Raw genomic sequence first — 13,314 nt, 5'->3', positions numbered from 1 at the left:
AGGTAAAAAAGCGCCCGTTTTGTTTAGTAAAGAGATGATCGAGTCCATGAAGGAAGGTTCAGTTGTTGTGGATTTAGCTGCTGAGGCTGGCGGAAACTTTGAAACCACCAAGCCAGGAGAACTTTATGTTCATAAGGTATAGCACAAAGCTTCCTCTATGAACCTGTTCCTATATCTTTAGTGATTTGTGAGAGGGTGTTTATTGCTTTAAATATTTAGAGAAACTGAGGCCTGAAATTTTCTAAAATTAAAAATAGTCACATTTAAAGCTCCTTTTGAAATATGTATTTGTGAGTGTGTGTGTATATTTATAAAGATTTGTAATTTCAGAACTTAGCCTTGACTGAGAACTGTCCTAGAAAGAATATGGGCATTTAGTAACAGACCTTTCTGACTGTATTTTTGTTTGTTTAGGGAATTACTCACATAGGCTACACAGACCTTCCCAGCCGAATGGCCACTCAGGCCAGCACCCTGTATTCCAACAACATCACCAAGCTCCTGAAGGCCATCAGCTCTGACAAAGACAATTTTTATTTTGAAGTGAAAGATGACTTTGACTTTGGTACAATGGGTCACGTCATTAGAGGAACTGTAGTGATGAAGGTAAGTAAAGAGATCTGTTTCTCCTGTGTTTTCATTATACATTTGTTTTAGGATTTTTGTTTATGGAACGATCCTATTTTGGAATTGGGATATATTCTAATAAAGTATCGATGTGTTGGGTTTATGCCAATAAAAATTGTTTAAAAATGTAGAACAATTTAAAGAAAAATATTGCAAGATTTATATACATGTGTGACTCACCTAAAATATGCATTGCTTTTGAAAAACAGAAACAAAAAAACAGGCAAAAAACCCAGAACTGAATAAAGTAAAAATTAAATATTCCCCCCCCACCTATCTGCTTTTAAGTTTGTTCTGTATTCTTCCTTATATGTTCTATACACATACTAATTGTACATCTATGTATGTATGCATGACACAGACATTATATATTTATATACATGTGTGTTATATATTTATATAAAGTGATGTTATAAATTATGTGAATTTCTATATTTATTTAAAATTATTTTTCAGAGAAGTTTTTCCCCAACACTGGATTGACTTCAAAAAGTGCTATTTTTCTAATTTCTGTTAGGATGGCGAAGTGATCTTCCCTGCTCCCACGCCGAAAAATATTCCTCAAGGTGCCCCAGTAAAACAGAAGACAGTGGCTGAGCTGGAGGCTGAAAAAGCAGCTACGGTCACGCCCTTCAGGAAGACGATGACATCAGCTTCTGCATATACAGCAGGTGAGGGTCCCATCTATGAAGATTTAGTCCAAATTCTTTGAACTTTGTGAGTAATGTATTAATTGTCAAAATTAGTAAATGAAATGCTGTTGTCCTTTGTTGGATTCCATCAGGACTTGGGCCTGTTAGAAGCAATTTTCACATACATGTCATCTGTCCACCTCTGTGGACGTGGAGACTACATTGTATACCCTCAGAGATGCAGGCACTGGGATAAATGCTGGATTGAATGAGTATGAAATAATACATAGGCTGTTAATACTTTTCTTTTATAGAAAACATTTAAAATATAATCGTTAATATTTTTCTATATATCAAATGAGTATTGATGTATGTCAGATTGTGTTGGTGTTAAGTGCATGTAAATGTGGTTATTGGTTTATTTTTTGTGGTTTATAAAACATCACTTGTGATTATCTACACCTCTGGGTAAGACTGGGGAACCAAATATTTGCATTGAAGAATAAACAGTAAGTTATTCACCTAGTAAAAAAAAATTCAATTTTTAAATTTTTATCTCTGTCTTTACAATTTAACATAGATTCTTTGTTTTCTAATTCACCTTCATGAAGGCAGTAAAGAATTATCATAAAATAATGATAAATATTCATTCTGGCTATGAACTGTTAGAGTCTGAAATATGGATATTTGATTTTAAATTGGTTTCTGTCTCATAGAGTGAATTAAAAATGTTTAGATTTGCTTAGAGCCAAAATAAAAACAAAACAAAAGCAAACTATAAAGAATAAGGACCAGTACAAAGCACACAGAATTCTTGTAGCCTCAGCATTCTCCAAATTCCCATGTGAGTCCAGATGTTTTAAAGCTAAATATGTAACTCTCCTTGAATAAAGAGCAAGTCTCAGCAAAATGAAAAAGCCTTTAGTTGCGAACATTGTGAATAGATGGAGCAGTGTCCTTATTTGCTCTTGTTAAAAAAAAAGAAACCATATTACTGTATTGTGCATGGAGAGTACTGTCAGCAGGGTTGTAAATTTCCATTTCTCTTTACAATTCATAAGGAAATGTAGTGAGGCATGAATGATGATTTATTTTTCTAGGTTTCTCTTATGTTTATTGAGTCAAGATTTATTGCATTTTAATAGATGTAACATTGGCATATTCCAGTGAATAAAAGGATGGCCTTATATTTGTTTTTCTGTACCCTAAAACTTCCTCCTTTATAATAAAACCAAGTGTTTTTCTTGTGTATATGTTAGGAATCTATTTGACTAGCATTCTTCAAAGAATGTGATTTGCTTTTTTTCCCTTTTCTTTTTTTCTCTGTTTTTCTTTTCTATTTCCTGTGTTATACAAACTAAATATAGCACATTTGAAATTACTGAATGTATTATAGAAAAGACTTTAGTTTATTAAATAGTTAAAAAGAAAACCTGGGGCTTCCCTGGTGGCGCAGTGGTTAAGAATCCGCCTGCCAATGCAGGGGACACGGGTTCGAGCCCTGGTCTGGGAAGATCCCACATGCTGCGGAGCAACTGAACCCATGCACCACAACTACTGAGCCTGCTCTCTAGAGCCCACAAGCCACAGCTACTGAGCCCGTGTGCTACAACTACTGAAGCCCACACGCCTAGAGCCTGTGCTCCGCAACAAGAGAAGCCACTGCAATGAGAAGCCCGCGCACTGCAACAAAGAGTAGGCCCTGTTCACCGCAACTAGAGAAAGCCCTCATGCAGCAACGAAGACCCAACGCAGCCAAAAATAAATAAATTTATTAAAAAAAAAAGAAAAGAAAACCTTCAGATGTGGGATTTCTATCTTAGATGCCCAACACAATTGACTGCAGGTTATGGTAATTTAGTGCTTCTGAACTAATGTGGGCATTTAATGAGTGCTAGGCATTGTGCTAAAACACTTCACGTGCCTTAACTCATTTATTCCTTATAAGTACTCAGTAAAGTGGGCATATTATTATTTTCTTTTTCCAGATGAAGACAGAGAGGGTTAATAATTTTACAGATGAGGGTACTGGAGCACAGAGAGGTTAAGTAACTTGCCTGAGATCACACAGCTGACAGGCAGTAGAGCCAGGATTTGAACCAGGCAGTCTGGCTTAAGAAAACATGTCCTTAAATATAACCCTGCACAGCCCTTCTCTGGTGTTTAACTGAAACACAAAACAATATTCTGTCTAACTCTCCCTCCAGATGGTTAACAGGCCATCCATTGGAACCCTGGAAATCTTGTATGTGGGTAGGAAAATAAAAATTAAAACTACAGAGACTTCCCTGGTGGTCCAGTGGTTAAGACTGCGTGCTTCCGCTACAGGGGGCACTGGTTCAGTCCCTGGTTGGGGAACTAAGATCTCACATGCTGTGTGGGGCAGTGAAAAAAATTAAAAAATTAAAAAAAAAATTTAAAGCTACAGTCTTATTGACTGATTTAAAGTAAAATGAATGTCAACTGCTAATGTTCCAGCTATGCCACTTATAAAGAAATAGTTTATATCAAGGGATAAAAGTACCTTATTCAAAAAAGTTAAATTCCAGCTTCCTGGTCACCCATTATCATTTGGTTTTCACTGACCACTAGGTAACCCTTTCCTCTGTTGCAGAACAGCCATCCACATGTTTGCTATTAGGAAAAGCGATAATTAAAGATGTATGTTGAGAGCTGACTGTTTGTATTCTGCACATTCTTAATTTAATTCGCTTTTTTTTTTTCCTTTTCTTTGTAAAGTCCTGTTTGCTGACTTAGTGTTGAGGCTGGAGCTGACTGCCCTGGCCAGCAGTCCAGTTCAGATTCAGGAGCAATTGCAAAACTTCTGTCCCGGGTGGGTGGAAGCCATATGTTTTGGGGAGGTGCTGGAGTGAATGAAATCCTTCCTACTCTCTTAAAATCCTTCTTCCTCAGCCAAATCTGAGAGTGACATGAACTTGGCCTCACAGAAGTCTGTCTTATAAAGGTTGTGTGTTGCCCAAGTAGAAAATGCTTTGGTAGATCCTTTATAGGCCTATAATTCTGGAATAAAAACACTTGTATAAACACATGTGGCACTGTCAGTGAAAGTTAAAACGGGGAAGAGGACAAGTTATACAGAGGAAAATGTGCAAATTGTTATTAAGGTGACTCATAAATTTTACTAGATGTTTAAAATTTATTTTATTTTGGGGAGTGGTGGTCAGGAAGTTGAATTTTGTTCGCAATACCTTTAACTCCCTTTCACCACCCCCCTTCCCAGTCATGGAACATCTCAAAAAATCTCATTATTGGCAAGGGTGTGGAATTTTAAAGCACTGACTATCCCACATGTTTGTTTGTGTGTGGGTGTGTGTGTGCTTTTAATCCTCCCGAGATAATTGGATGTGAACTCACACTCTTTCCTCTCTTTCTCTAGGTCTCACTGGGATACTGGGTTTGGGCATTGCGGCTCCCAATTTAGCCTTTTCCCAGATGGTGACCACTTTTGGCTTGGCTGGCATTGTGGGCTACCACACTGTCTGGGGAGTGACCCCCGCTCTCCACTCACCACTGATGTCTGTGACTAATGCAATCTCAGGTTTGTTCGCCTCTTGTTTTCCCTCAATTTAGGTTTTCAAGGGCTTATTCAACTCTAGGAGTGCTTTCCATGAGGTTTATAAAGTCTGTGTTTTCCAAATTGTAGGGCTTGGCATCTTGGTGGTTGCAGTGACTTGGGCTCCCAGAGGGTGCAGGGGTAGGGTTGGAAGTGAGAGGCCAATGGAGTGTGTCATACCTTTGGGCTGCTCCCATTTCAGGCAGTGCAGAGCTACTGTTCCTTCTTTGAGTTATGATTTCCTTTAAAGAAGGGATTCCTCTGATAAAATTTGGAAACAGTGTTTCACAGCAGCAGCATGGTCCATGCAGCAGTCCGCACAGCTATGTGGACAGATGTGGGAGCTGCTGTGGCTTGGAAACCTCATGGCCCCAGTGGGCATCTCTTGCACAGGCATGGCTTTCAGGATCTCCACCAGGAACGGGTCCAATTCCAAGAAGTACTATGCTCAGGAAAGGCCAAAGCTATGGGCTTTCACCATCATATATTTATAGTTCATGCATAGTATTTTCCAGTTCTGTAACCACCAGAGGTCCCTTTGCTCCATGAACAATGTTGTCTAATAACATTATTGATTTATATCTTTATTAGGGGAACAGAGCTAGAAAGTAAAGGTTAAAATTCTTATGCAAAAGGAGGAGATGTTTTGGTAACTCTTTGCCCACAAAAGTACTTCAGTGAGAATGTGTGTGAGAACTTTCTCCGTTATGATGCATGTGCTTGTGAGGTCTTTCAGCGATGACATTTGATTTGGCAGCATGACTATTAGCTACTGTTTACCATATCCATGCTTTCTTCCCAGGGTTGACCGCAGTTGGTGGGTTGGTGCTGATGGGAGGACATTTGTATCCTTCCACAACTTCTCAGGGCCTCGCTGCTCTTGCTGCATTCATATCCTCAGTCAACATTGCAGGTATGAGGACGGTGAAAGAACCCAGAGTGCGATTTTTAGTGGAGACACGAGAAGCAAATATAAATCAATATAAAACAAACATTCTGATTTTAAGAATTTAATCGTGCCTTTAAAAAATGTTTCACTCAGATTATAGATGCTCTGTGTGAAGGAAAATTAGTTATTTTGCCCACTGGTAAGTTTTAGAAACTATTTGATAAGAGAACACCCCTCCCCCCTGAATGCCCCAAAGGTTAACTACAATGCCTACAGGTTAACTGGAAAGTTATTGAATGCATAGTTTTGAATTAAGTTGACTTAGAGCTATCACCATAGCATCTTTAAATGGGTATAATTTTAGATAAAACTTTAGCCTTTTGCCTTATCCTGGCCTGTGTTCCTGAAAACTGAAAGCCTAGCATATCACTTGTATATGAAACTCATTCGATGATATTTTGTAGCTATAAATTCTTTCATGTGTCCAAACAGACCTGGTGCCCGTTGATATGGTATTTTTTCTTTTATCACTTATTATAGGGTTTAACAAACAGAATAACCTATTAGAAGAAAAACACTGGCCTTTGATCGTTTGCATTCCCGAGCTGTTTGAATGGCTGTTTATTTTTAGTCATGCAGAAATGGTTGGTTTTGTACTCTGATAGCAAATTTTCTTCCTGATGTATTAAGGGTTCCTCCCTTCAGTGTAACTGGCTTGAATAATAGAATAACTTCAATTTTGAGGTTCTAAAATGTTACTTAAAATGATATTTATTCCTAGATGATAAAGATGTACTTGAAATAGAAAAATTGTAGCCCTTTAAAAATTATGTTGCTCAATGAGATACCTCTTTCTGTTTCATATTTACTTGGATAAGGTGGCTTTCTGGTGACTCAGAGAATGCTGGACATGTTCAAGCGTCCCACCGACCCCCCAGAATACAATTACCTGTATCTGCTCCCTGCTGGTACCTTTGTTGGAGGATATTTAGCTGCCCTCTACAGTGGTTATAACATTGAACAAGTAAGAGTCTCATTTGAAAGCTTTTATTTTTGTTCTGTGTCTTCATCCCAGGTAGACTTAACATTATCATTACCAAAATTCAAATTCTGTCAAGCAAATACGACAATAACTTCTGAAACATCTTGGTCAAATACAGCATTCTCATCCTGTAAGAATCAGGACCTTGGATTCTAGAGGCAGATTTGCCTGCTAAGTCTGCAAGGATGGGTTTACCTGTTTGTCCCTAAGTTTTTCCACATGTACAAAGAGGCAAGAAGTTTATTAGTACCCTTTTTATGTATCTGGCTGGATTGTTGTAGGGATACAATGGAATAATCAGTAAAAAATTTGAAAAAATTTTTATTATTAGATATTATTAGTCCTTTTCCTCCTTACTTTCTTCCCCTATGGATCCAGGAGATGTTATGCCAGTGCATTTAACAAAGATAATTTAAAAATGCATGCTGTATAGAGAAACAGAAATAATCAAGTTGAACTTTGAAAGTTCCATGTCTAAATATAATTTGTAATAGAGACTCAACTTTGTTCCAAACTCAGTCATACCTTTCTTTTCAATGACTATTTCAGCCTCTCTGACAGCTGAAAAATCATGTCTCCTTTGGTTTCTGCTATTTCTAACGTGTAGTATTTGTTGAATGAACACAATCTTTTTTGAGAAGAGTTAGAACAGTGAGTCAGGGAGACTTAGGTCGGCATCCCAGATTTGCTATTTACTGATCGTTTGCCCTTAGAAAAATTATGTAGCCTCTTTAAGCATCGGTTTTCTCTTTTATAAAACGAGGATGATGATTCTTTCCTCCTGTGACTCTCATGGGACTGAGTTACAGCATGAATAAAGTATACAGCACGGTCTCTGACACTTACAACCTCAGGGGTTGGCGCCCTTATAGCATTAGGTCAGGTCTAGATCCCATAATAACTCTATTTAAATTTAGGTACTTTTATATGCATTTGTATGCTATCAAGTCCAGAAGAAGCCAATGTACATAAATGGTATAATTGCAAGTACAATTTAAAGTATTTAATATGGTAATATCCTTAATGGTTAGGAAAATATATTGAAATATTAAAAAAAAAAGAGCTCATATTGGTCCTTCTATTGTCTGAATTTAAAATTGTCCTCAGAAAATCATGTTTCCTCAAGAGGAGTTCTCCTTAAGCTAGTAGACTGAAGGTTTTGATAATCTCTCTCTCTCTCTCTCTCTTCCCTTTCCTTTGAAAAGATTGTGTACCTGGGCTCCGGCCTGTGCTGTGTTGGTGCCCTGGCCGGGCTTTCCACCCAGGGAACTGCGCGTCTTGGCAATGCATTGGGCATGATTGGGGTGGCTGGAGGCCTGGCAGCCACCCTTGGAGGCCTAAAACCGTGCCCGGAATTGTTAGCTCAGATGTCTGGAGCAATGGCTTTGGGCGGTACCATTGGTAAGCACTTGTGGGTTTCTGCCTTTATGTTAAGTCCATGCCCTTTGAACACCTGACGGCAGTTAGGCTCAGAGATTTAAGAATACTTTTTTTAGGAGTAAGAACTTTTTAATTGCACTTCAGTTTCTGAATATACATATTTCTGTTGGGGGCCCATACTGATGAAGGAATTAAATTGCCTTAATGGAAGTTCCTTCAGTAAATATTCTTTTGGCAAAAAGTCATCACAGTTGGTATAATTCTCATTCAGAAGTAAACATTTTAAAACACTGAGTAATATCAACTGTGTCAAAAGAGTCGGCTGAGAAATGCCTTGTGCTCAGTTCTTGGTTTCCTTTATTGACTCTGTCCAGTTAGCCAATAATAGAACAGGGAATTGGAATACTTATATGTGTACCATCTATAGGCTCATCTTTTATTCGGCTGGGTATAAATAACAGCAGAAGATTCTGCTTCAGAGACCTGTTAAAAACGTGAAAAACACGTGCCAGCAGAAAAAACACTCTTTTAGTCTTATTCAGTGGTGTGCTGGGGTTGGTTGGTAAATTTTCAAGAATCTTTCGAGCTGGTGATTAGTTAAACACAGCTATTATCAAAAATTAAATTATATAAACTTAAAATTAAATAAATTAGAAACAAAGGTAATAATCCTAAACACTCATGACTTTCTAATGCATTCACTAGCTTTTTTTTTTTTTTTTTTTTTTTTTTAGAGATTTTGCAGATGTAAGTAAGGTCCCACCCAAATCAGTGGATTTTTTTTTTTTTTTTTTTAATTTTTTAAATTAATTATTTATTTATTTTGGCTGTGCTGGGTCTTCGTTTCTGTGCGAGGGCTCTCTCCAGTTGCGGCGAGCGGGGGCCACTCCTAATCGCGGTGCGCGGGCCTCTCACCATCGCGGCCTCTCTTGTTGCGGAGCACAGGCTCCAGACGCGCAGGCTCAGTAATTGTGGCGCACGGGCCTAGCCGCTCCGTGGCACGTGGGATCTTCCCAGACCAGGGCTCGAACCCGTGGCCCCTGCACTGGCAGGCAGATTCCCAACCACTGCACCACCAGGGAAGCCCCTCACTAGCTTTTATTATCTCTTCTTTTGAGATTATCCATGTGTCTTGTGTCTGTGTGGTAGAAATACTGTGTAATGATGGGCTTCTGTACATCTCTTCCTGAATCCATATTTAATGACATCATGTTGGTAGCTTGAGAGCAGCCATGGCAGTTGTATTTACACCATGGAAATCAACAAACGCTACGAATCTGAGTTTCATTTATTGTTTTGTTCATTGTCCAGACCTAATAAAGTGATGGAGAAAATATTAATGATTCAAGCTTAAACTTAAAAGTGTGTTTTGTCATTACACTGTGAATTGCACAAAAAAAATTGAGCAAATATTCTTCAAGTACTTGGAAACTATTATCAGATTCAGCAAAATTGCCACTTACATGATGGACAGTGAGTGAAGTTCTTATATACATCTTGTTGTTTCACTCTCGTCTTACTCGTTAGAGTAAACAAAAATCTCAACCAACATTCATGTGGGAACCACACTCATTCATCAGTTGCAAACACTAGGTTGGCTACAGATACTAGAGTTTGGTAACATTCTGTGAAAGTCAATTGGCTATATGAAACTTACAGTAAAGAGTATTGTATATATTTTTATTGTTTGAAAATTGTGTGCTACATACATTTTTATGAGTAAAAACTCACGTATGTATTTACACACGCACGTTTTTATTCTGAGGGGCTGGTGGTTAAATACTTACCAAGCACAGCATTAGCTTTACGTCTCCTTTTATACTTACCTGGGAAAGCTGTGCATCCTTTCTTGACAGTCCCTGGAAAAGCACTTGAAGGAAAATGCTTGTGCTGTAGGTTCATGGCGGGACAGCCTTTAGGCATGGTCTTTGCAAATGTTGTGAGCCCCAGCCCTTCTATTCCCCCGCCTGTAGCCAGGCAACTCCTTCAGAGTCTCCTGATTTGGTTATTTACTACTCAGATATTTGCATTTCATTACCTTTGGACTTGGCTCCCATCCACTCACCTGAAAACCTAGACCTTCTTCATATTCCAGTTGTTCCTTGTGTGCTCAGGGGCAAATGTTGGCTGATAGGGAAGAGAGCCTGGGTTATTCATGCAGTGGGGAGAATTTAAGGGGTTTAGCTGGAGCTTTATGTAATCTGAAGAAGCGCTAGTCCGGGGGAGTGTTCAAAGGTTGTAAGGAACGTTGATGCTATGTGTTTGGGTTCTTTGGAGTTGGGCATTGGTGAGGGGTGTTGAAAGAGCCTGCTATTTGAAAGGGTATTTAAGCCAGTGTTCTTGCCTGAATAGTCCCTGTAAGAGAATATTTTGCCAGGAAGCAGATAAATACTTATTAATGACAATGATGAATAATCTTAAGTGGCCTTTTTTTAAATTGAGGTATAATTGACATATAATATTATACTAATTTTAGATGTATATAATAATTTGATATTTATATATATAGATTGCAAAGTGATTACCACAATAAGTCTAGTTAACATTCGTCACCATACATAGTTAAAATTTTTTTTCTTGTGATGAGAACTTTTAAGATCTACTCTCTTAGCAACTTTCAAATATGCAGTACAGCTTTATTAACTATAGTCACCATGCTGTACATTCCATCTCCAGGACTATTTGTTTTATAACTGGAAGTTTGTACCTTCTGACCCCCTTCACCCATTTTGCCCACCCCCCCATCCCACCTCCTGCCTCTGGCAACCACCAGTCTGTTCTCTGTATCTATGAGCTTGTTTTTTTGTTTGTTTGTTTGTTTTTTCAGATTCCACATATAAGTGAGATCCTATGGTATTTGTCTTTCTCTGTCTGACTTACTTCGCTTATCATAATGCCCTCAAGGTCCATCCATGGCAAGATTTCCTTCTTTTTTATGGCTGAATAATATTCAAGTGTGGTCTTTATTGGGTTGTTTCTCAAAGGTCTGTCAAGTTTTAATTTCTCTTTGACTTTCACTTTCCAACAGGATTGACAATTGCGAAACGCATCCAGATTTCTGATTTACCTCAGTTAGTTGCTGCTTTCCACAGTTTAGTGGGCTTGGCAGCTGTGCTTACGTGCATAGCTGAGTACATTGTAGAATATCCACATTTCGCTACGGATGCAGCAGCTAATCTTACCAAGACCGTGGCCTACCTCGGTACTTACATCGGTGGTGTCACGTTTAGTGGTTCTCTTGTTGCCTATGGAAAATTGCAGGGTAAGTGATTCAGTATAACATAGAGGTAAATATCTATTATTTAGGGTGTTTAGGGGTCCATTTCAATTTCAGAAAATAGCTTAGTAGTAGAACCTGTTAGGTGAAGAGTATTTGTATGACATTATGAAAGTTTTTTTTTCTCCATAAAGATGGCTTCCCTTTATTGATCCTTACAAATCTCACAAAGCTTTGAAGCCATGTCTTCTGCAGACAGCTAGTGAAGTAAACTAATGCACAGAAATTCACAGAGGGACTAGTTGACATTTGATAATATGTATGAACAAAATAATGTCTTTATAATCCTTGGTTAGAGATGCCGGTGTAGTGTTCACAGAAATGATTTATACATTTTCCAGAATAGAGAGAGGCTTACTGAATAAATTTGTGTGATTAGTATACAGTACTTACTTTTAAAACAAATACACATTTTAGGGGGCTAGCCTGGCAGCTTTTGCTACCGCTAAAGCCAATCATGAAAATAGAAGTGGAGGGGAAAACCTCACATAGCTGCTTTCAGTGTTTTCATGAAAAAGCAAGTCTCTAGAGAAACTAGTTTGTGATTTAAAAACCTGGTCTTGTCTCTCAGTAATCAAGTCATTAGAATTAAGTGGGGGAACTTCCGTGAAACTTAAAAATCACAAAAGAAATTAAAGCCTACGATATTCTTGTCTCACGCTTTGTCTTTATTATTTTATTTTTTTATGGAGCTTATATTCTTGGGGAGGAGACAGTCAAAAAGGAAGGTAAACCAAAAAATAAATAAAACAGCAGTGGCAACTTTTACAAAAGAAACAAAAAGGGGCTAAAAAAAGGAGAAGATGTACCATAAGTAAGATGTTAGTTCATGCTTTGTCTTTAGAACCAATTAGCAAACAAGGACCCTCTCCCTTGGGCTCAGTTGATAGAATCAGAAAGGCTAATGTTCTAGGACTCTGTTTTGACATTTTCAATAAATAAAACCACACTTAACTTCTGTATTGGTCATATGGGGAAAAAAAAATCACTTTTCATGATTCCATGACAAAGAGTGAGGAAATTGTTGTGTGATCAAAGTAAAGGACAATTAAGTCGAGCCCTACTTTTCCTACTTCCATTAGTATTTATGTGTAAGAACTCTAATTTACTTTTATGTTTCAGTAGCTGGTGATATAAAGTGATATTTTAAGTAGCATGTTTTTATCCTAATATTAAATTTTGGTGGTTTAGGATTAAATGACACACACTTAAGAGTGTGTGTGTGAGGGGGTTTCTTGTGACACCTTCTAGGTTCTGATTCCCACGTGCTTGGCCCTAGGTATCCTGAAATCCGCCCCGCTCCTGCTCCCTGGGAGGCACGTACTCAATGCCGGCCTGCTGGCTGCCAGCGTGGGTGGAATCATCCCGTTCATGCTGGACCCCAGCTTCACCACTGGCATTACCTGTCTGGGCTCTGTGTCAGCCCTCTCTGCTGTCATGGTAAGAGGTCAGAGACAGAAAGCACATTCTTAGCGAGGAACTAAGTATTTTGTTAGGTTACAGTCTAATCTTATTTCTGTCTCTTCAAGACCCCTGATGGAATAAAAATGTCTCAAAATGGTGTTATGTATTCATCTTTGGAGAGTCTGGAAAATATAGAAAAGTGTAAGGAGAAAATTACTCTTTCTCTTCACTTACTAATTCCTGTCAAAGCTGTCACATGGGACATCTTTTTTGCTCTGGCATCTTTTCACTGGATCAATGTGTTGGTGAATAGGAATTTAAAAAGCCAAGGGTTTCATTTCTGTTCATTAGGTGCCTGCTGTATGACAAGCCCTATAAAATAAGTGTCAGAGAGTCCCTGCCCATTAGTTGCTCTCACATTTGTTGGAAGCTCTGATACCAAACCAAATGATCGTATGAAATGAAATGTTTTTAATAAACCCTGTGTGT

The 13,314-nt window shown here is 38.3% G+C and overlaps 1 protein-coding gene across 5 annotated transcripts in view; it reads left to right on the top strand.

Moving 5' to 3' along the window:
• Positions 1 to 13,314, top strand: part of NNT (nicotinamide nucleotide transhydrogenase) — a 95,741-nt gene that overhangs the window by 48,264 nt on the left and 34,163 nt on the right. For all 5 annotated transcript variants that reach the window (XM_082455874.1, XM_082455870.1, XM_082455873.1 and 2 more), the window contains 9 exons: positions 3 to 136; positions 415 to 606; positions 1,145 to 1,298; positions 4,657 to 4,818; positions 5,636 to 5,746; positions 6,601 to 6,746; positions 7,970 to 8,165; positions 11,173 to 11,406; positions 12,701 to 12,861. In XM_082455874.1, coding sequence (XP_082312000.1) covers positions 3 to 136; positions 415 to 606; positions 1,145 to 1,298; positions 4,657 to 4,818; positions 5,636 to 5,746; positions 6,601 to 6,746; positions 7,970 to 8,165; positions 11,173 to 11,406; positions 12,701 to 12,861 — 1,490 coding nt within the window. The remainder of the gene's footprint in view (positions 1 to 2; positions 137 to 414; positions 607 to 1,144; positions 1,299 to 4,656; positions 4,819 to 5,635; positions 5,747 to 6,600; positions 6,747 to 7,969; positions 8,166 to 11,172; positions 11,407 to 12,700; positions 12,862 to 13,314) is intronic.

This window comes from Balaenoptera physalus, assembly GCF_965194825.1.
Source record: "Balaenoptera physalus genome assembly, chromosome: 3".
Classification (NCBI taxonomy): Eukaryota; Metazoa; Chordata; class Mammalia; order Artiodactyla; family Balaenopteridae; genus Balaenoptera; species Balaenoptera physalus.
This window is presented reverse-complemented; position numbering and strand designations above follow the sequence as displayed.